We start from the raw sequence: 26,970 nt of genomic DNA on the forward strand, positions 1-26,970 counted from the left end.
TGCAAGGTGGGGTGAGGGGAATGATGAATTCCTGTAGTCAGATAAGAAATGATGAAATATCTGCCTTAGATCTTTCCCTAAATAGAGGATCTGGAAAGAATTCTCAGATACTCCCTCTCCACTCTCTTCAATTAGGAGTAAGGGACCCCAAGGGCAGGGGATATTGGACAGGTATGAATTTCATAATTTATTTGATCTTGCAGGAAGATAAGTTTCTGGAGATGGTGGTGGGTGGTCCATGTGTGTAGTCATGTGAGAAATGAATCTATCACTTCCTGGATTCTACACAATCAACAAAACAATAAACCAAAACCTGATTTATAACATTAACTGCTTTCTGGGGTATAAGTACTCACACTGAAAATTTAGCAACAAATTCTCAGAGTCCTTTCAAGCTGCCCCGAGAATACTCCTGCTCCATCTAAGGGGCACTGAGAGTTGAATGCGTAAGAATTGCAGGTAGTCAGGTGCTATTCTTGCCTTTGCTTTATTAGCAATAACTCAACAAGTATTTTTATTAAGCACCTAATATATTATAGGAATTGTACTAGACACTATGACACTAATGCATAAGATAATTCCTGTCCTCAAAGACCTTACATTCTACCAAAGAATTAAGTCCACTTCATGTAGCTCCAAGATCAGAAGTCAGCAGTTAGGAAGGGACAAGATTGGGATCCCAACACCAATCTAGCTCTAATTTCACTGTTTGGTCTCATATCAAGAGAACTTTGATAATAGGACAGGGTTGTTGTGGGGAGAAGAAGGGAAAAGCCTGGGAGAGGATAATGACACTGTGGGTTGGCTGATTGTTGGTCAGTTCACCAGACAAGGGGTTCCAGTGCCCAGAGTGTCTATCTGAATGACACTCTCTACCCCACAGATGGCCCTGCAGAGTACACATCCTGGTTTAATGTGGACCACCCTGGTTGGAATGTGAACATTGTGAGTCTGGAGGCTATCTGATTCTAATATGGAAAGTAATTATGCACCCATCCCTTGACCCTGGAGGTGCAGATCACCAAGTAGGAATTGCCTTCTGGGGCAGTGAATAGGTGTAGACCCATCTTCAGTGAGTCTTCTGGTACCTCAACTGGGAGCAGCCCAAAGAAAAGAGTTGTTCCAACTCCCATAACTAATTCAAGTGTCCACTGGGTGAATGTATATACATCCCAATGGAATGGGGAGGGGTATGGAGTAAGAGTCTTAGCACATAATGGCAGGCTAGAACAAGACTAAATTATTGGTCCCTATATGTGATTATTTATACATGCATAAAAGGGCATTATATATTCAGTGTTGTACACTGAACTGCATTGAAGCACTGTTACAGGGGTTGTCCTTGATTCAGATTCTACCTCTGCCAAAATATATTAAGTCAAATAAGCTCCTTGTTCCTCAGTCTTCTCATCTGCATAAAGAGTTCTAGATGGCCTCTAAGATCTCTCCCATCTCTACATCTAGAATAGACCCCCCTTGCTCTTTTTCCAGATATCATTTGTTTTACCTTTTGGCAGGTAATGCATGAGCATCTAATTCCCTACAACTCCTGCAGTGTCTGACTTCTTGTCCCCTTGAGCTCGCAGAGACATCTGTTTTAAAAGCCCACTATTGTATTTGCTCATTTCAGTAAGAACTTCTATAACAATTAACGGCAGTAATTGGTGTTGCCTTTATAGAAGCTGCACTGAGCTTCCCAGGGACCATTAAGATAGCAAATCCCAGCTAGAATATTGACATATAAAGAGAGGAAGAGCCTCAGAAGACTTACACCAGGTTCCAAGGACTAAACTCTTGCTAAGGTCAACAACGTGGTTGGAAAGGACTAACACACAAATCTTTAATAGCAAAGCACTTTAATTACTTTTTTATATTTTTTCAACTCAACCCCAACTCTTAGCATCTTGAATGTGCTCACGATCATTCCCTAGTTCCTTTGAGACTTTCTAATGAATGTAGAATTCTTAGACATGTAGGCACATTCACTGGTGTCACTTTGTCCTGCGAGTGTTTAAAAGAAATATGAGATTTGCTTCCAGGGTGTACATGGGCATGTTCTGCTGATTACAGCTAAGAATCAATATTGAACCATTTTCAACTCTGCTACTGATTTGCTTTGTGACCCAGAGCAAGTCAGTTAACTTTTATTCTTCAGCTTCCCCCTAGAGAAGGTATATACCTGGAAACTCATACAAATGTTATGAGCTCTAATTTTAAAAGCCAGAGAAGTACATTAAACTCTCGGGAGGCATGTACTATGTAAACACAAAATGATAATCTACTCTTCCTTATACCAGGGATTCCCCATGTTCAAGTATAAAGATGCTTCATTTTTGTCCCTGTAGATTCTCTCCCTAAACTAGGGAAAATAGGAGGGAAAAAAACTGTTACCCCATCAACACTAGTAGATAACTGCACAGTTCCTGTGTTCTTTTTTCCCAGAGTACAATAGATGCTTGCAGATACATAGAAAAGGCATGGGGGGGGGGGGGGGGGGAGAAGGTTTCTTTAAGAGAAAATTAGACCCAACTTCTTCAAATAGAACTATATGCCATTTATTATCTTTTGTCATCATAAGGAAAGGTAGTTGGTATAGTGGATAAAGGACCTAGAGGCAGGAAGATTCATCTTCCTGAGTTCAAATCTGACCTCAAACACTAGCTGTCTGACCCTGGACAAGTCATTTAACCCTGTTTAGCTCATTTTCCTCCTCATGAGCAAGAGAAGGTCTTAGCAAACTACATCAGCATCTTTGCCAAGAAAACCCCAGTTGGAGGGACACAAAGAATCAGACACAACTCAACAAGAACAATCACTATACAATCTCTGTATTTTGAATTAGGGGCAGCTAGGTGGCACAGTGGATAGAGCAGTGGTCCTGGAGTCAGGAGGACCTGAGTTCAAGTCTGCCCTCAGACACTTGATAATTACCCAGCTATGTGACCTTGGGCAAGTCACTTAACACCATTACCTTGACCAAAAAAAAGATTAATTTAATTAACCTATTAATTAATAGTTGCAGAGTTGCCCTAGTACAGAAAGGCACTTCCTACACTAATAAAACCATAGGTCTTATTTAAATGTGTGTGTATGTATATGTGTGTATGTGTGTGTATAATCACAATCTTCAGGGAATTTACATGTTCCAGTCTAATCTCATAATATTAACAATTCATTCTTTTTGGGTTTTAAAGTTTTTTAAAGTGGTTAGAGTATTTAAAGTTATGAAGTTTTAAACTTATCCACATACAATTCCTATAGGTAGAGGCATGGGGGGGTGGGGGGGAGAAGGTTTCTTTAAGAGAAAATTAGACCCAACTTCTTCCTTCTTCAGGAAACTGAGGTTTAAAGAAATAGAATGACCCCCCCACACCCCTAGTCATACAAAAGGAAATGTCCAAGTCAAGCCTAGAACTCAAAGTCTTATGAACACAAATGAAGTATTCTTGCACTACACTGTGCTGCTCTGAAGATGACAATTTAAAAGTGATTATGTTGCATTGATTCAGATATGAGTCTTCTCCAAAAAGTTTTTTTTCCTTCCACCTATTTTTTGATGTATGAAAATCATTTTAAATGGGAGCAAAGTCTTTCATTCACAATATGAAGTCAGACTTAAAATGTAGATGCCCTTAGGGGGAAAACCATGGAGGTAAATTCATATTAATCCTGGCTATCAAGTACTTATCTAAGAAATCAGATTTTCATAAAGAGGAAAGAATGAGATAGTCATAGGATATGGGACTTGCTAGGGAAAAAGAGCAAGGGACCCCAGAAATAGGACAGAATCTATAAATATCATATTAAAGACAAACTTCATCTACATGATTTTTGCCTAAGGCAAGTTCTGTAGATGTCCTTCATACATGTACACAAATACCATCCAAGAACACAGTGGATAATAAATTCATATTTGTGGACCTGAGTTTTAATTATTAATTTTAAAGTCTTTCTTCCTATTTCCTCACCAGCTGAGGAAATGATTTTATTACTAAAATCCTTCTCCCAATGCCAAACAAATGTAAGTCTTAAGACCTAACTTGAGTAGATTCCAGGACAGGTATAGAAACAAAGCGCTGCTGGGTGGTCTAGTGATTAGAGTACCATGTCTGGAGCCAGGAAGATTCATTTTCCTTATCTCAAATCTACTCTCAGATACTTTCTAGTTGTGTGACTGTGAGCAACTCACTTAATCCTGTTTGCCTCAGTTTCCTTATCTGTAAAATTAGCTGGAGAAAGAAATGGCAAGCTACTTTATGTCTTTGCCAAGAAAATTCTAAACAGGGTCACAAAGAGTCACATACAACCAAAACAACTGAACAAAAATAAAATGAAAATTTAAAGAAAGTATTAACGTTCTATCATCAGCAAAGATGATTGATCAATATGTAGTTAGTACCTATTTTATTCTCCAGTGTGATTTTATTTTTATTTTTTTCTTTCAATGTTTAAATTTCTACATGGAATTTATGGAAATGATTATACAGCTTTCTCTGAAATTCTCTGATTCTATACTGTTTTAGAATTTAAAGAGATTACATACAGACCATCTTGACCAATTTATACTTGAAGAGAAATTTCTCTGACAAATCCACTTATATGATTTCTGCATAATACCCTTGGGTATTGGTAAGCTCACTACCTCTTGAAGCAGGACATTGCATTTTCAGACAGAGATTATTGTTGAGAATTTCTTTCCATTGAAAGTTCAAATTTACTTCTCTCTCCCAACCCCAACTCCATTCCCATATCTTACTTTAACACCATTTCAATTCCTTTATTCCTTTAAAATCTGCCATTGCCTGGATTAAGCTCTTTCATCCTAAGTTATAAAGAGTTGTGTGCTTTTCTCTAAGGTATCACTCTTTAATAAAGAGAGGGAATAAATTTAGTCTTCAGTTTTAACTAAAGACAGTTCCAACACATAGCACAGTCGCAAGTAGGATGGATTTCTATTTATGTAAAACCAGGTCCAAACAGAATAAGCATCTACCGTGTAGAGTCAGAGCTACACCCTTCTTCTTTCTGAACTATTTAAATAGAAGATTTCAATTGTGAGAAATAATAGGACAGCATGTTGGAAATGCAAGAACACCACATTTTAAATAGCATTTTTAAGTGAGGTAAAAAAATTCTTGGCTTTTTCTCACTCTATTTTATTCTCTTATTTCCCCTCCTTTAGATTAGACATGGCATCCTCTAGGCAGCAAAATAACTGTTTCCATTATTTTATAGTGAGTCACTGTGAGAACCATTCAAATTCAGCAACAGTCTCCAAACCTTCTTGTAGAAGAGTATTTTATATGTATTTTCAGGTCTCTCCCATGACTTTGTGCCCTTTAATTACTAGCAGGCATCTTCATATTTACACTATACTAGTAAATTAAAATAGTCAGCTACAATTTTGACCCTCTGTGACCATGCATGAGAATTGTACTTAGCAGAGGAATCTGGTCCATGTGTTCCCCCCTAACCCCATTACAGCACCAGAGTTCTGAAGGGAGACAAGAAAATCTGTGTGCATTAATACCCTTCTGGCTAAGCATGTATGGCATAAATGACAACATCTGTTGTCTTTTTTTTTGTAAATTAATCATAAGAAACTATTCACTGGAAAAATGCTAGTGCTAACAATCTGGGTCACATTGGAGTTGGTAGCAATGGTCTAAAATTTAACCCCTCTGCTATTGCCCTAGTCAAAACAGAAATCTTACTCTGCTCCCTCATTATGGCATGGAAGTGATCCTGAATTCTAAGAGGCTTGGATAAAGGAGTACAAGCTCAGAAGGTGCTTGATATTTCAAGGATGGACCCAGAAATGGAGCAACTAGACTGACCCTCAGAAACCAAACAGTTTAAATTTATAGTTTATCTCCAAGGAATTAGCCACCAGGCAATAAACTTTTTTTCCCCAAAGTAATAAAACTAGTCTTTATATAGTGCTTTAAGTTTTGTAAAGTGCTTATTATATGTTTACTCATTTGATCCTCTTAACAAATCTTCTGAAATAGATATTATGATTATCCCCAGAAACTGAGGCAAAAAAGAGTGACTTGCCTAGGACTACATAGCCTAGATTCCTCTGATTCTTGGTTCAGGGAGAAGCATCTTCATCCTGTTCAAGGGAAGGATGCAATCATGATGTTAAACCACCAACCATGTAGCTAAATTCTTTATCTGTCTGCTGACAGATGACAGTAGGAGATGTCATACTCTTTTTTTTTACAGTCAGTATTTGAATAAGGATTTGAATTCAGATCATCCTGAATCCAGACTCAGCACTCTACACACTGTTCCATCTAGTTGTCTATTATTATTCTCATATCAATGTATATCACTACTATTATTTTGTCAGAGTTTCTCATAAAGAAACTCACAATACAGAGAGGAGGATAAAAATAATGTATTTATTTCCTTAGAGGACCAGGAGAATGGTGTTGAAAAAGTAGAGAAAGGGGTACTTCAATTTTTATTTATTCATGTTTTATCCAATCCAATAACTAATCATTTAGCATCTTCTGTGAGTAGGACACTCTGCTAAGCTGTAAAAATATAAAGGTCATTTGCACACATATGAGAGAGAGAGAGAGAGAGAGAGAGAGAGAGAGAGAGAGAGAGAGAAAGTCCCTACTCTCAAGTGCGTTTTTACAGTGCTGAACTGGGAGGAGGGCTATACAATATGTTAACATACATATATACATGATCATTTGAAGGGGGAGAGAACACTGGGGAAATCAGGAGAGACTTTCCATCAGTGGTAGCACATAAGGGGGGGGTGAAGTCTAGGCATGGAAGACATTCTATACAAAGCTACTGATGTGGGAGAGAGAATTCTGAGTCAAGGAGAGAATAAGTAAGCAAGTTTGGCTGAAACAGAGTACTTGAAAGGTAGTAATCTGAATAAGTCTAGAAAGGTAACTAGAGGTTGATTGCGATGCCTGAAATCAAGACCAGTTTGGTAATGCAGCCCCTTCTGAACAATCAGAACAATTCAAACCCCTCAAGAGTCCTTTGATTCTTGGTTCATAGGGAAGCATATTTATCCTGTTCATGGTGTTGAACCAGCAACCATGCAGTTAAATTCTATTTCTGTCTACTGACAGATGACATTAGGACCTGTCATCCTGTTTTTAGACAATATGAATCTTCACAAAATGAACTTATTATGTAACTGATTGATTCACAAAGATCTTGCTTTTTAAAAAAATAGTAAAAATGATTTTATATATTTCAAGAAATTTAATGGGAATTTTATGATTGGTCTGCAGAAATATTCAAGAGGTAAGATTGTGGGTTGGGGGTTCTTATTTTAAAATGAAACCTGTCATCCACTCAAACAAATAAAAATTACTCCATAGGTTTATTCTTTCCCTGGATTTAAGAGCTATATTCCCTAGGATTCTTGATGCTATGGTTCTAATAGAAATTTTTCCAGATAGCAGTCAATATCTTGACTTTGGAGGTTTTCATGTATACTTTTTTAGTGTCTTTCTATAGAAAATTTGAACTATATTCTTCTAGTTCTTTAAACTGATTCTTTGATATGTCCTTTTGCAATGTAAAATAGTGTCTGTTGGTGAACACTGATAAACATGGTACCAAAAAACTATCACTCTGTTTTGAAAAGTGTTAAAGAATTCTGGCAGAATTAAAAATTAATTTGTCAAGTTTCAATCACTACATATGCTCCTTTTCTTAATAGACTTTTTTCTTTTTCCTGCAGCTTCATTCAGATATGGACAGGGGTGATGGTTCTATCAAATACATTCTGTCAGGAGAAGGAGCTGGGATTGTGTTCACAATCGATGATACTACTGGAGACATCCATGCAATTCAGAGACTAGATCGGGAAGAAAGGGCTCAGTACACATTAAGGGCACAAGCCCTGGACAGGAGGACAGGCAGACCTATGGAACCTGAGTCAGAGTTCATAATTAAAATCCAAGACATCAATGATAATGAGCCTAAATTCCTGGATGGTCCTTATGTAGCCACTGTGCCAGAAATGTCCCCTGTAGGTAAGGTGATGCTAAACATTGTCACTGTCATACATAAAAACTGGTTTTCAGATTACCACCCAATATATGCATAGAAAATGAAGGATTATGTAAAACTCCTTAAAAATTGTGAAATAAAATTTAGATCATCCTTTAAAATTTAACAATGACAACACATGTCTATGAGAATCAAATACAAGTGTTAAATATGCCTGGTTTTGTCATATACTTGAGGGTTTTTTTTAATTTGATGACTTTTTAAATTTATTTGGGAAAAAGTATTTTAATAGCACAAAAGGAACACATGACATAAAGGATGCGAGCTGAACATAAAGATTCCATCAAAGGACCATGGGACTATCTTATCTACCTGTGTGTTAAAAAAAAAAATAAGTTACAAGAAAGACCAATATACATTGAACTAGTTATGAGATATAGCATGGAAACCCAAGATACCAAATGGAAGTAACTATTCCTCATTGTAGTCCCACTCAACACCTCATAATGTGGTGATAAGGGGCACTCAGGTCTATTATCTCTTCTTCCCAGATGTGATTTTTAACATTCTACTCTCTTTTTCTCAGGAACATCAGTTATCCAGGTGACAGCAACTGATGCTGATGACCCTACATATGGAAACAGTGCCAGAGTAGTATACAGTATTCTTCAGGGCCAGCCATATTTTTCAGTGGACTCTAAAACAGGTACTATCCTACAACCAGGGGTCAGAGAAGTGTGATATGTTCTCCCAGTATTCCATAAGCATCTATTACAGGACTATTTGTTCAGAATCAACCCCTCAACCAACTAAAAGGAATTTATTAAGGACTTTTAAGGAATTTATTAAGGCACTGGACTAGAACCCAGGGATACAGATAAAAAGTGAAGGATTCTTAGAGTTAGAAGGAACCACCTATCTAACCCACACCTCAAAAAATAAATCCCTTCTACAAATTTGCACCTTCTACTTAACCCCAGTGGAGAACTACTTTACAAGGCAGTTCATTCCACTTTCTGACAATTCTAATTCTAAATCAAAATCTGTATTCCTATAACTTCTAAGTATGGGTCTTAATTCTGCTTTTTCAAATCGGTCTCTCTTGTGCTATGTGCAATTACAGCCAAAGATAGCATTAGCTTTTTGGCTGATGTATCACATTGTTCATTTATATTGAGCTGCAATTCATTAAGACCCCACTTGACATTTTTTAAGACATAAATTGCTATTAAGTCATATCTCTGCCATTTTTTACTTGTCCTTTTTTTCTCAATTTAAGTATGGAATCTCTAGAGATATAGCATTTAGAATCAAGAGGCATAAATGATATTATATAAATAAGAACGTGTACCATATAGGGTCATATAAAAACTTGAATGGGACTAAAAATATGAAAAAGCTATATTCTCATCTCTCCCTGCAGTTTGCCATGATCCACAAAATTCTACCTATTAAAAGTCATGACTTTGGATATGAAAAAGTCAATCTGATGAAGTAAACCATCAGTAGAGATCTGGGTTTCAATTCTATCTCTACCACTTAATAAATTATATATTATTGTGGTCAAATCATGACCTTTCTGAGCCTCAATTTCCTCATCTATGAAATTATAACTAAACTTACCCAATCCACCTCTCAGAGTAAGGAAAACATCATACAAATGTGAGTTCAGTTGTTAACTCTAACAAGGACACATATTAATACATGAAAAGAATTGCAAAAATTATTACAACAAATTTTTTTTCTCCATCAAACTACCATCTTGAACCCTAACATTACAATACCTGAAATGCTTAAAGAGGGAATACAGACAACTTTAAAGGGAACAAAGACAAGAAAATACATACATACATATATGTATATATAGGAATATATTATAGGGCACTGAGGGATATATTTATAAGATATCTAAAAGAGAAGAAGATACCAAAGGTATAGAAAAATTCTCAGATCTTATTTATTTTTTAAAAATGGTGACTAGGACTTTTATGCCTATACAAAATGTTTATGAGGGTAATCTATATTGAATTGAAGACATTCTTGAGAAGAATATTAGTAGGGAATTAGGAGGCTTTTGCAAATGATTTTCAGTAAATAGACCACATTTTTATCACTTCACAATTGACTAAAAATTTAGAGAATAGAAAAAACATAGCATAAGATATGGAAAATATAAGATTTCAATATCCTTATTGCTTATTGATGATGAAAAAGTATTTAACACCATAGAACAAAATGTCGATAAAAAGCTAGTTGCTTTTATAATAAGATGGCTCCCATTCATATATCAAGATCATTCAAGATTTCTTTAAAGATATATAATATGAAAATAACCATGTTTAATGACCCTCTAGTAACAAACATAAAAGCTGATCCAAAAGAACTAAAATAGAAAGGACATATGACACAGAGTCCAGGTCAAAAAGAGATTCCTGGTTGATGATGAGGTCATCATCCAGTCCAGTGCCTGTTTATAAATACTATTGTTTGATTACAACTAGTCCTAAGACATTATAGATTTTCCCAGAGTACTATAAAAGTCATAAAAGTTTGATTCACCTATCCACATAGTTAAAAACTAATTGAAGTCGAAGACTATCAGCTGCCCAGATTTCACCATGAAGCTGAATGCATGGATGGATAATGGATAGAGTTTATTCATCAGTTTGTATATCAAGAACAAACAAACCAGAAAGATAAGGAGCTGTTCCAAAGTTAATAAGGATAGGCTAATTTGCTTTATAAAAATTGCAAAGAACTTTGACTGAAACCAAGCTTGCCATAATATCAATGGCCCATTCTATCAATACAAATATTTTCCCAATATTACTATTTTTCAGTAAGATTAGGCATTCCTCTACTTATGGATAACTGTACAGTGAACAAAGAAGGATATGTGGTGGATATAAGCAGGCTCCAACAAATAACCAGTAGGGAACTCCAAAGATGAACAGAAGAATTGTGTAATAGAAAAGATGTGGGGGCAGCTGGGTGGCTCAGTGGATAAAGCACTGGCCCTGGAGTCAGGAGTACCTGGGTTCAAATCCGGTCTCAGACACTTAATAATTACCTTAGCTGTATGGCCTTGGGCAAGCCATTTAACCCCATTTGCCTTACAAAAACCTTAAAAAAAAAAAGATGCATTGGTCATATGGCAAAACCAAAGGACAGTGGAAAAATTGTTAGAATGTTTTTTGGAAAAGATGAGGAAATCTTCCAGGACTTTGATTGGAATACCTATAGAAAAATCTTTTTGTGTATGCATGGATGAGACTCACACAGAAGGCAAGAATAATTGAAATCTGTATATTTGGAGTGAATTCCCAAATCAGTAACAGATCCATTTGAACACTTGAGTCAACTCTATCATCTTCATATTAGAAACAGAATATTAGCATTAGAAGAGACCTTAAAATTCATATAATCCAATACCTTGGTTATTATGGTTATTATTGTTGTTGTTAAAGTTGTTAAGTAATGTCACTCATAGTCACACAACTAGTGGAAAGGCTCAAATTAGAGCTCAAGTGTCTAGATTTCCAGACCACTATTCTTTCTGTTACACAACATACTATGTTAATAGAAAGTAAGATCCTCCATAAGGAATGAGAGACTAGTTTTTGAAGGGAAAGAAATATTTGGAGCATGTGAGCATACTTCTGAAAAGGAAAGTCAGTGTGAAATAACACAATAAGGAAACTCAAAGAAGGGATGGCAGATATAACATCAGAGTTCAGCTTGCTTCAAAGGAGAATCAAGTTTCTCTGCAAAAGGGGAAGGTAGTAAGGATGTCACAGAAAAACCTGATTTTGTGTTATTAGTAAACTAATAGAAATTTGTAATTTTTGCCCAAATCTTAAAGAGAAATTTATTCACAATCACTGAACTGTGAGTAGAGAACTCATTGGTTATATTAGTAAGTCCTCTATATCCTAAGAGAAATTGTACATTATTTTGCCAGCTACCAAGAGAATCTATAAAGCCAAGGTCAAAAACACATGAAAAAGCTTACCCAGAAAAGCAGAGAGAATATTTTAAAAAAAGAAATTCTATACATTTCCTTTTAAAAAGTTAAATTTAATATGAATGTTACATGAGTCAAACTAGAAACCTGTTCCTTTTTCCATAAAAAATACTATTTAGTCACAAATAAATCTTGGAATGAATAAACCTTTCATCTTTCTTTCATATCTATACTTAGTACTTCAAATGAACCAAAAGAACATATTTCCCAATTCATCATTGGCCACTGTTATATAATGAATCCATAGCAGGATCCAAACAGCATATTCTTTTTTTTTTTGGTAGGTTTTTGCAAGACAAATGGGGTTAAGTGGCTTGCCCAAGGCCATACAGCTAGGTATTTATTAAGTGTCTGAGACCGGATTTGAACCCAGGTACTCCTGACTCCAGGGCCTGTGCTCTATCCACTGTACCACCTAGCCACCCCTCAAACAGCATATTCTAATACAATATTCCAATCTCATTTCAAAAATCTCTCATTTGAGATTTATCCTTTATGCTTGTTAAAAATAAACAACTCACAGGGCATCCTTCATATCTCATATTTACTGAACATGCTACACTCTGAGTTTGAAAGTAACTGAAAAAAAAATAAAATGGGAATGATTAAAAAAAAAAGGAAAATCTCTCCTCAACCCCATCCTTACCTTCCTGTAGATTCTGGAAGCAGCAAGGTAAGAAAAGGTTAATTAAAGAGGAGGTTGTTTTGTCCCACAAGAGTCTTCAAAATTGGAAAAAGAAAAGAGAAATTTTCTTAAGATTCAGAGAGTAGAAATTCTCTGATGCTCTATTCTTACAAGTAAAGTTAGTTATTTTTGTTAAGTCAGAATAGGCAGTATTAGTGTTGGTTTCAGTTTCCTAGATCTATCAGAGAAGTGCTGCTGCCACCTCATGTTCCTTTTCAGTATTGTGATCAAAAGGAGAAGTTCTCATTTGGAACAGGCTTTGCTGGAATATTTGGAAATAAATCCAATAACACTAATTGATGTTTATAACCACAGTAAAATGAATAATCTCTATTCTGATATAATCCTAACACATGACCCAAAGACTTTTTCTTTCTAAACTAGAATTGGGATTTATAATTTGCCTTCTTAAGAACAGACTTTTTGCTATCCTGCAGGTGTAATTAGGACAGCACTCATGAACATGGACAGAGAAGCAAAAGAATACTATGAAGTGATTATACAAGCCAAGGATATGGGAGGACAGCTTGGGGGACTGGCTGGAACAACCACAGTCAACATTACCCTCTCTGATGTCAATGATAATCCACCTCGATTTCCACAGAGTAAGTAAAAATAAAATTTGCTTGCAGAATCCATATTAGGCAAACTAGGATAAAATTGAGATCTCTCAGGAAATAAATTATTCCTAGTTTCTCATTTAATTAAATAACTTCAAGATCTCATTTACTAGCTTTATTTAGTAACAAAAACATAGTCACAATTCACATAGCCCCTAACTTTTAACATACACTTGTTTACACTACACAAGATATTAAAATATATGTTCTTATATGATTATATCTTTCTAAATATTGTGATTTCTAAATTTTCAGGTTTTCTAAATACTATTTAGAAATCACAAATATATCACAATTTGTGATTTCTATAAATACATCTAAATAGTATTTAGAAAACCTGAAACCAATCCATAATTCTTGAGAGGCAGCATTATAATGAAAAGAGCAGTGTTTGAAATAAAATATAAGTTGCTCGAGAGAAGATAATGTTTTCCACTTGTGTCTTTGTATCCACATTGCCTAACACAATGACATTCACAAATCAAATGTTTAAGAAATGAATATAGAGTTGATTTGAATTGGGTAGAAGTTGAACAATCTGGGTTCCCATCCCCCTCTGCTATTTACCTTCTGTGTAACAATGGATACACTTGGGGCAGCTAGGTGGCGCATTGGATAAAGCACTGGCCCTGGAGTCAGGAGTACCTGGGTTCAAATCTGATCTCAGACACTTAATAATGACCTAGCTGTGTGGCCTTGGGCAAGTCACTTAACTCCATTTGCCTTGAAAAAAAGAACAATGGATACACTTAAACCAGCTGTCTCAACCTCAGTTTCCTGAAAATGAGGAATCTAGACTAAGTGACCTCCAGGATCCATTCCATTTCTTGTTCCTATGCTTAGGTTTACCTTCTAAATAATTTTGAAAAATAATTAGTCACACAAAATCTAGTAGGTTTGTAATTGCATTTTTTCCTATCAATTTTCTAATGTTATCCTCTCTCAACCTCTATTCTCTTTCTCTAGACCTTAAGCATTTGAGCAAGGTTGTCAATCATTTCAGATTTTTGAATTATCATTCATCAATATTTGTCAAACACTGTATTCCAGATATTATGGAGGATTCAAAGACAAATAAAAGAGAATCCTTATATTCAACAAGCTTGCAATTCAAATGGAAAAATGAAAAATTTGCACATTACAAAATCAATTAATTATAATCATTACATTATAATTGACAAATCAATAACAACATAATCATACATAACACAATATAATGACATAATATGCCATAATATAACACAATATAATTTGTAATATGACATAACATATGACAAGATAAAACATGCAATAATAGAGTGTGATACAGTATTTTGTGATATATTCTAATAATATAATATAAAATACAATCATCTAATAGGTGCTAGAGGAATAAAAGAGGAAAGCTATTACTTAAAAGGGGATTGAAGAGTAGAAAGATAAACAGAGAGAAAGGAAGTAGTCCCTATAGGATACAACAGTATTGAGTCAATCCATCAGTCAGTCTACAAATCTTTATTACTATGTGTTAGGCATTTTGATACAAAGACAGAAGTGAACCACTCCCTTCCCTCACAGAGTTTATAATCTATTGAGAAGATAACCATATATATGTTAAGTATATACAAAAATAAAACAAGGCAATTTTCATAGAATTAATCAAAAAAAAGGATTTATTAAGTACTGATTATATGTTAGGCACTGTCAAGGTCTGGAAAAACAAATATGAGTAAAAAGAAGACAGCTCCTGACTTCAAGGGAGGTTATGTTCTAATGAAGGAAAATACATCAAATGAAGCTAAAAAAGAGGGACAACAGTGATATCTGGCCTTTGGGAGGTTGGGATTAGGTGGGGTGGGGTGGGGTGGGGAGAGGGAATGAAGGAGTGGTTCAGATTGTAGCCTGAGGAAAAATGAGGATATAACTGTGTGGGACAATTGCCACTTAGATAAATAAACCAAAGAATCTCTTCAGCCCCAGGAATTGAATGGACATCCAGATTTCAAGAGATAAAATGGGATCAGTTGACTCTTCACCAATATCCCAGAATTTGCTTTGTCAAGGGAGGAGGGGAACATACTTAACTATTTTCCAATCTATAATATTCTACTGAAGAAATCTGAGACTTTAGACCACTCATTATTGACCTGGATGTCTCCTTTAAATGGAGATTCTTTTTAAAAAAAATTTTTATTGATGCCATACTTTTCCAAATACATGTTATGAAAATTTTTTTTAACATTCATCCATATGCCTATGTATAATTCTAAGTTAAAAAACTTCCTTCTACCCTCCCTTCCCACCCATCCCTCACATCAGTGGTGAACATTGTTAAAGCATATGTACAAATTAGCCATTTTCGGTGTGAGGAATTAGGATTAAGGGAAAGAAATACATAAGAAATTTTTTTTAAAATGTGAATGTAGTGTTCCTCAGATTCTGAAGTATTTTTTTTTTTGCTCTGTTTTGTTTTGTTTTTCTTCCTCTGGATGGGGATAGCATTGTCCATAGCTAATCTAATAGAGTAGTCCTAGTTCGCTGAACTCCTGAGAGGAGTTACTTCCATCAAGGTTGTTCATCTCTCAATATTGTTGTTAATGTCTACATTGTTGTCTTGGTTCTGCTCCCTTTGCTCAGCATCAGATCTTGTAACTCGTTCCATGCTTCTCTAGAGGCCAACCATTTATGGTTTCTTACAGAACAGTAATATTCCATAAGATTCATGTACCATAACTTGTGTAACCGTTCTCCAATTAATGAGCACCCCCTCAATTTCCAATTCCTCACCACTACAAAAACAGCTGCTATGAATATTTTGGAAAATGTGGGACTTTTCCCATTTTTTTATGATTTTTTCTGGATATAGGTCTAGAATTGGAATTACTGGCTGGAAGGGTATGAATAGTTTTATTGCTCTTTGGGCATAGTTCCATACTGCTCTCCAGAATGGTTGAATCAGTTCACAACTCACCAGCAATGCATCAATGTTCCAATCCTCCCACAATCTCTCCAACATTGATAATTTTCCCTTTTTGTAATCTTAGCCAATCTAATAAATGTGAGATGATACCTTATTTTTGTTTTAATGTGCATTTCTCTAATCAATAATGATTTGAAGCATTTTTTCCCATATGATTTTATATAGCTTTAATTTCTTCATTTGAAAACTGTCTATTCATGTCCTTTGACCATTTACCAATTGGGGAATGACTATATATTTGATGCAGTTCTCTACATATTTTAGAAATGAGATCTTTATTAGAATTCCTGGTTGTGAAGATTATTTCCCAGCTTTCTGCTTTTCTTCTAACTTTGGCAGCATTGATTTTATTGGTGCAAAACCCTTTTAATTTAATATAGTCAAAATCATTCATTTTGCAGTTGTAATGTATTCTTTTTATTGTTTGGTTATAAATGTCCCCTTTCTATAGGGGACATTAATTTATCTATGCTGCTGCCCTTTATGTTTAAATCCTGTACCCAATTTGATTAAATGGAGATTCTGGAACAAACCAACCAATCAGAGAGAAAGGGCATATGAATACTACAAACATGTGAATTCTAGAATTAAAGTGATCTTAAGAAAGTAAAGGTTTCTGGGACATTGAGGATGAATTCAGAAAGCAGGAGTACATAGTGAAAGAGGACAATAAAAATTCAGAAGCATTAGAAAAAGGCTTCATTTTGATAGTGAAACTTCAGAAGAGTTTTGAAAGAATCAAAGAATTATATGAAATGAGATTCCCCAGGTAAGGGGAATAGTCAGACAAAACTATGAAGATGGATGATATATCATGTATGAGAATCACTAAGAAGATCGATTTGATTGATTCTCAGAGTACTGGATGAGAACTTGCATAGAAATGGGCAAGTCAAAGAATAAACTAATCCATTTCCCATAATGGAGAGGTCTTGGCCAGATAATTTTGTTAGGGATAGATTGTAAAGGATTTAAGAGTCAGAATAGGGGCAGCTAGGTGGTGCAGTGGATAAAGCATCAACCCTGGAGTCAGGAGTACCTGGGTTCAAATTTGGGCTCAGACACTTAATAATTACCTAGCTGTGTGGCCTTGGGCAAGCCACTTAACTCCAATGCCTTGCAAAAAAAAAAGAGTCAGGATAAGGAATTTTGACTTGATTTTGTAGGCAGTTTTACAACAAGAGAATAATATGATGAAAAGTTATTTTAGAAAGATTCGTGTGAAAGCAGTTTGCATGGAATGAGAAACTAGAAATGATAATATAAATATGGAGTCCATTGGGATCTTCAAGGCACAAAGTGATAAAGGCTTCAACCAAGGAGATATAATGAGAAATACAGAAACAAGCTAATAAATCTTGTTGTTTTCTTGAATGGGGGAGGGGATTGAAACAAGAGTTGGAGATGAATTAAAGATAACTGGAATTTTCCAAACCTTGTTAGTTGGAGAATTATGGCACCAATACTATATGAAGAGAAGTCAGATAAAAGAAAAGATGGCTTTGAGGAGAAGACAACTTGTATAGTTTGAATTATATTGGCTTTGAGTCAAGGATAATTAGAATTCAAATAGTGATTCCCAGAAGACAATTAAACATGAACAAAGAGGGACTGACAAGATGAAAGTTAAGAGGCAGGGGGAGTCTTGGGGAGGGAATAAGCATCTAGTGAGCACCTAACTTTCAGAAACTATGCTAAGAACTTTATAAATATTATCACATAGATATTTTACCAGACAGTGAATCTGTCAAAATATACAAGAATTCAAATAAAACAATGTTGAAAGACAAATGTCATCAAACTTTGTAGTAAAGTTACTTCTTTATGCTGTATTTATACTTTGAGAGAAATCTTATCCCTACCAGCAGGTTATCAATAAGCATTTATTAAGGAATTACTGGCACTATACTAAAAACTGAGGATATAAGCAAAAAGGATGACAGTCCCTGTTCTTAAAGAGCTTATATTTTAATGAGGAAAAGGCAATTTACAAAAGCAGAAGGTGGGAGAAAGTACTCACCTTAGGGCAAGGAGTTAAAGGAAAGAAAGTCAGAAGCATGACCAGGATGGGAATGAAGCTTGGGACCCTCTGCAAACTCAAGGCACTAGGAGAAACTCACCAATGGAAGATGGGAGCCAGCATAGCAAAGAGGGATATTCCATGGAGAAAAGATTGTAATAAAAATTAAATGTTCTAGAAGACAGGAGACCCCAAGTGCTGAGAGAGGCTTAATAAAAAGTCTAATTATGGTAATATTTTATAGTATAAAATATCTTTATATATAGCACTTTAAAGTTTACAAAGCACTCTTCACTCTGTTACATCAAAATTAGAGCAAATAATAAATCATGGGAAGTCTGCACATTATTAAAATTCCTACTGCATATTTCCATTGGACTAGAACCAGACACCATATTTAGATAATTATAACTTTGGATAGTATAGATTTGGATCTTTTGACCATTTTATATGATTCATTATTCATGCTAATCAAAGCGTATCATCTTGTTATACTTTTTGATCAACCTAAGAAGGTAATTATCCCTACTTTAAAAATTAGGAAACTGAGGCTCAGAGAATTTAAGTCACTTGTTCAAGATATTGTTAAAAAAGTGTCTGAAGTCAGATTCCAACTCAGATCATGACTCCAAGGAACTTTATCATCTAACCTTTAAAATATAACAACTCTGAACACCATAATACAGCAAATCCGTAACAGAAAAGGTAATCCTCCCCAACTCCAGCTTCTGAAACAGATCAAAGGATCACAGATTTAGTAATAGATTCTTGTGTAGTTCAGTAATGACCTCTATTCTTCTTTTGAAAGTCAAATAACCGATGAAAAAGATGGGACAGAGAGAAAATAAAGATTATATTCCATTAAAGACAAAATAGAAATCAACAAAAAGAGGTTTAAAACTATGTGCTTCCCAGTGTCCTCTACCTATTAACTCCTCTTCCCCTGCAATCTCAATAACTTTATTTTTCTTCATCTTACATCAACATTCCCTTTGCTTTATTATTGTCTTATTTTATATCATAAACTCTCTTTATTTTCTTGTGGTCTTTCATTCCTGTTTGTCTCCTCATGATCCCATTTAAGATTTTCTTGGCAAAGAAACTCGAGTAGTTTGCCATTTCCTTCTCCAGCTTATTTGACAGATGAGGAAACTGAGGCAAGTAGGCTTAAGTGACTTGCCCAGGAAAACACAACTAGTAAATGTCTGAGATCAGATTTGAATTCAGGTCATCCTGACTTCCATTCTATTACTTTATCCACTCTGCTGCCTAGCTGCCTTCCTTTTCTTTATATCATTATTTTGTCTTATGATGTGCTAAAGCCAAGTTCAAGTGAGCTCAATGGCCTTTGATATTATCTTCAATTATTTCTTCAATTCTATTAGCATTCTGATATTTTTATCCAATTGTTGATGGAATCACTTTTATTTTCTTCTTTCAAAAATCTATGGCTACTCACTATAATAGCTATTGATAAATGGCAAACTTACCATTTCATAGTTCACTAATTTTTATTTAACTGAATATTGTGAAATTAAATTAAGTAGGAAACCTTTTACCTCCATCATACTTAATAGACTGTATATGTACATCAATGTCAGTCAATAAACATCTACTTATTAAGTATCCACTACCTACCAGGTCCCCATGACAAATGACAAAGATAAAGAATGGTAAAATACTATATGTGTCCTCAAAGACTTCATAATCTAATGATTACACTTACATATTTGTAGTCATGGAACATTGTTTGGGCATCAGAAATCCTAAGTTTTTTTTATGACTTTGTCATCAACTGCCTGTGCCACCTCAGGCCTTAATTTACCTGAGTTTCTGTTGCTTCATCTCTAAAAGGAAAGCACTGGACAAAACTATCAAAAGTCCCTTTCAGTTCTAAAATAATATAAATCAACAAATATGTATGTAGCATGATGCTTCAATTTCAGAGAACAAATCTTGCTTTGGAACAACTCATTTATCTACTTCTTCTAAAGGGAATGAAATCACAAAGCCAGGTACCTATTGCCACATCACTGCTATTCTCTTTCTTTTGGCTTTGACTTGGCAAGAATAAGCCTAAATTTTCATGATACAAATGTGTGATTTGGAGTTGCCTCCTTTCCCAAAGCTGTCTGAAATTCAAGGCCTTTATATTTAGGCTTCATTGTGATATGGGAAATGTTTCAGAAAGAGATCACATTCTTAAGAAAACATGATTTTCTATTTTTCTTCATTATTTAGTTATGACTCACTAAATAATGAGGATTGTTAACAATTTAGCTTCCCTCCGGCCAGACATTTTGACAAAGATAAATATCCATGGACCTGGAAACAAACCTAAACATATTGGTATCTTTGTCATGATGGAGAAAATGATGGCATTACCTTGATGACAGATGAAGTCAAGGCTAGAAGGGGGTTACTAGGTAAATACTGTCATAATGACAAGCAAAATTCTATACTCAATCTTTTGCACAAACCTGTCCAAGGAACATAGAGAAAAAGACTAGTTTCAAAGATAGGCATCTTTATTAGGGTCCTATTGCATCAGGAATTCCATTTGAATTCTATTTACATTCCTCACCTGTAGCTTGAGGAAATTCATTTCCTATGACTATTACTGCAACATGGGAGATTTATATGTCTTTTTGCACTGGAGGAAGATCCCATCAACCAGAATGCAGGGCTCACTGTCCTACCCAAAGGGGAGAGATGTAGATATGAATAATGTCTGCAGAGCAAACAAGTGGTTAGTTTTGAAGATCCATTCTATTCTTTTACCAAAGGCAATTAATGAATTAGGTGATGATGTATTAGCAAAACTGTTTGGGGAGATACCCAAATTTAATCGAAAGAAGTAAAAGATTGGCACATAATTATAATTCGTCCCAGGCCAAAAAATTACATTTGTGCTTTAAGAGTTGAGAGACACCTCACTAGAATGAGGACATTTCTCTATCCTTCTTTGCCTTGCTGCCACAGCAAATTTATTTTGGATGGATTGTGTGCATTTCCTTTTTACAACTTTCCAATGCTTTGATTTACTGTTGAGACTTACAAAATGTTAGAGATAAAAGGGTACTTGAAGACCATTAAGCCCAAGTCCATCAGTTTATAAATGAGGAATTGTGGCTCGTGGAATGTAAGATACATATACAAGATCACTCAGCTTCCAAGGCACCCTGATAGACTGAACCAGAAGCAACAAATGAGAATATGTATGGAAAGAGTTTCATAAACTTTAAAGCACCATATATATAACTGTCAGCTGGGAAACAGGAGAGTCATATTCTATACTCATCACCCTACCCTACAGGAAAACATTATAGCTTATGGTATGTCTTGATGATTGGTGGGTTGTTCTTCATAATACTAATGTATTTTCATATTGACAAATGGTCAACAATTCCCCCATCTACCTCTCTTTACAGAGCACTACCAGATGAGTGTGTTGGAATCAGCTCCAGTTAGTTCTACAGTGGGACGTGTATTTGCCAAAGATCTGGATGAAGGAATCAATGCAGAAATGAAGTACACTATTGTGGATGGAGATGGCCTGGACACCTTTGATATCAACACGGATCCAAGTTTCCAAGTTGGCATCATAACAGTTAAGAAGGTAGCATATATTCCTCTATCTATTCACTTCTTTACCTGTGGAAATATATATGAACTGCTGCATGTTATTATCATTCACCTTTAAATAAAGCTTTATGGTCTACAATAGGTAATAATGACAATATGAATGAATGAGTGGGATTATGTTGCAAAAACTTTCTATTAGTGCAAAAAAAAATCCTCTACTTGCTGACAGGTGAAAATTGGCTCTCTCCTCATTTTACACAGAGGGTACTAGGTCATTAGGAAATTATATAAATATGTCATTTCTTCATATTAATTTCCCAGTTCACTCTTCACCCATTTAAAAAATCTTTGTTGCTTAATTATCCAATGATGTGAATGATTTGATCAATATTTGTACTTGAATAGCGCACATTTTTTACTCTAGTGTACCATAAATAACAATAAAGTGAGTCATAAAATTATTTATGCATCAATAAATAATATGCAGGGGATTTTTAATTGCTACTTGAAGATCCATAAATGCTAATGAGACTTGAAGAAGCTTTATCAAACATGACTGTTTAAGTGATTGTTACCTCTAGGTAAGATATCACTGAGACCAAGAGAGCGTGGTTCTGAATACAGGCTTTGAATCCAAGCTAAAAGATGAATTCTCTCCTTTTTTGATTTTTAAATTTGATTAGCAAGGAAAATGAATTCTTAATTTAAAAACTTAATGAATTATTCTTTAGGAGAGGAATAGGGTTTGGATCTGTAATTTCATCAGCATAGTAACATCAAGTGAAGAAATTCCTTTGCCAATGCAAGTCAGCATCTTCCTCTTAGATCACAGTCTTAGAGACCTTTGAGTGACTTGCCCAGAAAAGTTAGCTAGCATACATCAAATTTGGGTGAGACTTGAACCTTGATCTTCAGACCAGCTTTCTAAACCACTTTACCACATTGGCTCTAAATTTTTTTTTTTATTTTCAAATACTCTAAAGGATATGAAAATCTTTTCCAAAAGGTTTGTACTTCATAGAAAACCTTGCCTTAGAAGCAGAGCTAAAACTAGGGCAGAATAATCAGAGACTGTCCCCACAGTGCCAAACGAAAAAGAGCATTAACTACACTTAATAATCCTTCAGCAAAATAGAGTGTTCAGGAGTTTGTGATTCATAATATCCTGGGATCTTTCCCACCTTCAAATAAATATGTCTTTTGGAGTTAATTTGAGGCTTCCTTTTGTACTTTCTCTTCTCCTCTCCCTAAGTGCAAAAACTGGTTAGTTATGGTTCTGTTTAGAGATAGCATGAATTATTTGAACTTGTATAGTTTACAGCAGGGAAAGAATTGAACAACTAAGAGAGAAAAGCAATCAGACAGATATACAGACAATTAGACTATGATAAAGCTAAATAGAGAGAAAGTTGATTCATCCAATCAGAGAAATGTTGGGTGCAATTTTAGTATCAGGATATTTTATTATATTCTAATTCTTTTAAAAATTGGTAATGTATGTCTGGTACTATAAAGTAATTAGACTCTTTTTCATTTGTGACTTGTAGAATCCGCTTCATTACCGTATTATCACACCTCATATATGGCAACTCTCAGTTAATTAAAACATTTAATTAATGTGGTGAAGTGGATAGAGAGCTGGCCTATGAATCAGGGAGACCTGGGTTCAAGACCTGCCTCTGCCACATACTGGCTGTGTGACCCTAGGTAAGTCAATTAACCTCTCTGTGCCCTCAAGCAACTTCCTAATACTGTAAGTTTCAGAGAGGTGCCAAATTGCATTGGTAGTAGGAATTCTCACCTGGAACTTGTTATACTAATAATATCACAGGTCAGGTCTAAATAAACGATCCAAAAAACTTCCTTAAAATGAATGAAATTGGAGGTATCCTTCAGTTGCCAATTAGTGATTAATAAAATTCACTTTTATATTTAAAATTCTCACTTAACTTTTTAAAGTAATAGATTTGGGTAAATGTTTTTCAAAGAAAAATTATAGAAGAGATAGTCACCATCTGAAAAAGAAGAGGGTGTCATTGAGAGAGACTATTCCCATTGCCTTTTTGGACAGGCTTGCTTATTATATTGGCACAACTAAAAGCTATATATAGATTTTGACCCAATTTGTGATAAAATCTCATGTTACTTTTTTTAAAAAAGGTGAAGGACTATTACCTCATTGTTGTTGTGGTTATTCAATCATGTCCAACTCCTCCTTCTCCAGTTCCTTTTACTGATGAGAATACTGAGGCAGAGTGAAATAACCTGTCCAGGGTCACACAATTAGAACATGTCTGAGGTCACATCTGAACTCAGGTCTTCCTGACTCCAGGTCCAGCAATCTATCCACTGCATCACCTAGCTGCCCAATGTGACCTTGGCATTAGTGCAATTGAGAATATTAAAATTATTAATGGTTAGAAATCAATTTGAAAGAACATCTCCAATGGAATATTTCAGACTACTGGACTTGAGCTTGTGCTTTAATAGCTAATTATAGATTTTGACATAAAAGAGACCTTAATAGTCAACAAGTCCAATCCCTTCATTTTCCAGATATGAAAATGATGAGGTAAGGTGACTTGGCCAAGATAACAGAGTTATTAAGTAGCAATGCCAGAACTGCTCTCAGGTCCTGACTCTCAATACTATACTTTTGGATAAAGCATAAGTGACAGGCTCATAAGATCTATAGATTATGGAACTGGAAAAATGCTATTAAGTCAAAAATAAAATAACACCTTTAAAGGATATTTCTAAAATGGGTTTCTTTTCCAGGTATATGATAGTTTAGAAATCCTCTGAGCCTTCCAAAACTGATATTCTGTAATTCTCTAGCAAATTAATATTTATCCTTTCTATCAAAATAGCTTGTCTCAAAAAAAAAATACATCACTCTAGAGCTGAAAGAAGCCCTAAATGGTAATCTTTTCCAACCTCTTACTTCCAAGAAATATAATATCACCATCAGATGAGACAATGGATTATCTGTTTTTGAAACCTTATGAAGCTTCATCCTTATTTTGAAAAAAATACATTTCAAATCTGTCAAGGTCACTTTCAATTCTTTTTCTATATTTTGAGGTTTTGTCACTCCATTCTAAATTTGTTTCATTGTCAAACCTCCTGACCATGACTTCAATTTCATTATGTAAGTCACAAATAAGATTTTACATAATATTGAACACAGAGACAACCCCTGTGGGACAAAATCCTGCTATTTATGCCAGTCTGTATCTTCCTACCTTGTTATTAAGAACATGTCATCGATCAGAGCCAAAAGCCTTCCTGAAACATAGATCCATTCCATCGATTATTTCCCACTGGTCTCCAAAGATTGTCACTCTTCCAAAATAAGAAACTGAATTGCTCTTATTAGATTGTCTCTTCTTTATAAAGTTGCACTTATTCCTACCTGGTACTTTATACTTTTCTTGTTCTGTGAATCAGCAATTAACTGATTGACAATCAACCAAGTTGCTACCAGAATCATTTGAAGGCAAACATTTGCCTTTTCCCAGTTTTCAACCACTTCTTTGTAGAATCATAAGACCATAAAATGATGCTAGAAGTGACTTCAAAGATCATCTCTTCTAAACACACATAATTTGGCATATTAGAAAATTGTGGCCCAGGAAGGACATATCCTTCATTAGAAGTAAAAATATTTTGGGCAGTTTACTTTCTTCTCACATAAGAGAACAGGAGAAAAAAGTTGGAAGAAATAAGGATGCTTTATTCCTCAGCATTACTTTAAGGAATTAACAAGTTTTTTGCATTACTTATACAATTATTCACAATAAATGATTATGGTATCTAAAATATTTCATTTGATATTAATGCATTTTACCATTTCCAAAGAGTTTTCACATTATCCCATTTAATACCCATAATAAAGCTATGGTATGAGCATGGTGAACATTATTTCCATTTACCCATTTTATTGATGGGCAAATTGAAGTTTCTGTGAAGTCAAGTTACTTTCACAGGGTCACATGTCAGTTCATTAACAGGGTCAAAATTTGAATCCAGTTTTATTTATAATGTTTGTGGCAATCATGATAAATATCAGCTTATTTCTAGCTAAAAGTTTTGGATTCATTTCAAAATGAAACCTTTATGTCTAAATGATACACACTGAGTTTGTCAACATAATAATAGTTCATTACATTTCTTCCTAATCTTCATTTTACTTTTTAACTTATTCTACCTTGTTACCTTATAAGGAGGCAAAGTGGTAAAGTAGATAGAGCAATGTACTTGGAGTCAAGGTGAGCTAAATTCAAAGTTTCTATCATCTGCTAGTTAGCCGGATGACCCTGAGTTAGGAATTCAATCTCTTTGCACTTCAGTTTCTTCACCTGTAAAATGGAAAGGGTTGGATTCAATGATCTCTAATGTTACTTCCAGTTCTAAATTTATGAACCTAAGTTTAATTTACTTCAACAAGGATTTACCAAATACCTAAAATGTGTAAATTTGCATAATTTGGATGAAAGGAACTCTAACAACTGGGGGGATTCAAAAGGGTCTCATGTAGAAAATGGTACTTGAGTCAATATTTGAATAGACCTAGAAGTTCTAAGAGATAGAGGAGAGAGGGGAATAGGCCAGACATGTCAGACAAGTTATTCCAAGTCATAGAAACAGAAGAACACAGACATTTGGAAATAACTTACTTGCACAGGGAGAGAGGTTTTGAAGGTACGTGAGGATGGTAAAATTCATCCATCAAGAATCTGTGATTTTTGAGCTGATTCTAAATTATAGTCTTAAAGTGTTATCTAATGTTCAAGGGGATTAAATAACTGCCCAGATCATCTAATTAACCAGGATCAGAAATGAGATTAGAATCCAGGTCTTCCTAATTTCAAGTAAACATTCAATCCACTATACCATTCTCATTCATTATAAAGTATGGTAGCATAACAAAAAGATTTAAAGACACATTTGAAAAGCAGGTAGAGGTAAATCATAAAGTTTCCTGAAGGTTTTCCATATTAAGAGTCAACAGAATATAATAGAGAAACAGACCTAGTCAATGTGCCAATATGCACACATTTATTACAGTATCTACTATGT

At 34.9% G+C, this 26,970-nt stretch overlaps 1 protein-coding gene and 1 long non-coding RNA gene across 2 annotated transcripts in view; one reads left to right on the top strand and one right to left on the bottom strand.

Annotated features, from left to right (window-relative positions):
* The window catches only part of CDH20 (cadherin 20), a 300,334-nt gene that overhangs the window by 235,782 nt on the left and 37,582 nt on the right, over positions 1 to 26,970 (top strand). Inside the window, exons 4-7 of the mRNA XM_074208681.1 lie at positions 7,724 to 8,018; positions 8,582 to 8,701; positions 13,142 to 13,309; positions 21,735 to 21,922. Coding sequence (XP_074064782.1) covers positions 7,724 to 8,018; positions 8,582 to 8,701; positions 13,142 to 13,309; positions 21,735 to 21,922 — 771 coding nt within the window. The remainder of the gene's footprint in view (positions 1 to 7,723; positions 8,019 to 8,581; positions 8,702 to 13,141; positions 13,310 to 21,734; positions 21,923 to 26,970) is intronic.
* LOC141503437 (uncharacterized) overlaps positions 22,213 to 26,970 on the bottom strand; it is a 36,340-nt gene continuing 31,582 nt past the window's right edge. The window contains exon 4 of the long non-coding RNA XR_012472844.1: positions 22,213 to 26,249. This is a non-coding gene — a long non-coding RNA (uncharacterized LOC141503437). The remainder of the gene's footprint in view (positions 26,250 to 26,970) is intronic.

Source organism: Macrotis lagotis, chromosome X, assembly GCF_037893015.1.
Source record: "Macrotis lagotis isolate mMagLag1 chromosome X, bilby.v1.9.chrom.fasta, whole genome shotgun sequence".
Classification (NCBI taxonomy): Eukaryota; Metazoa; Chordata; class Mammalia; order Peramelemorphia; family Peramelidae; genus Macrotis; species Macrotis lagotis.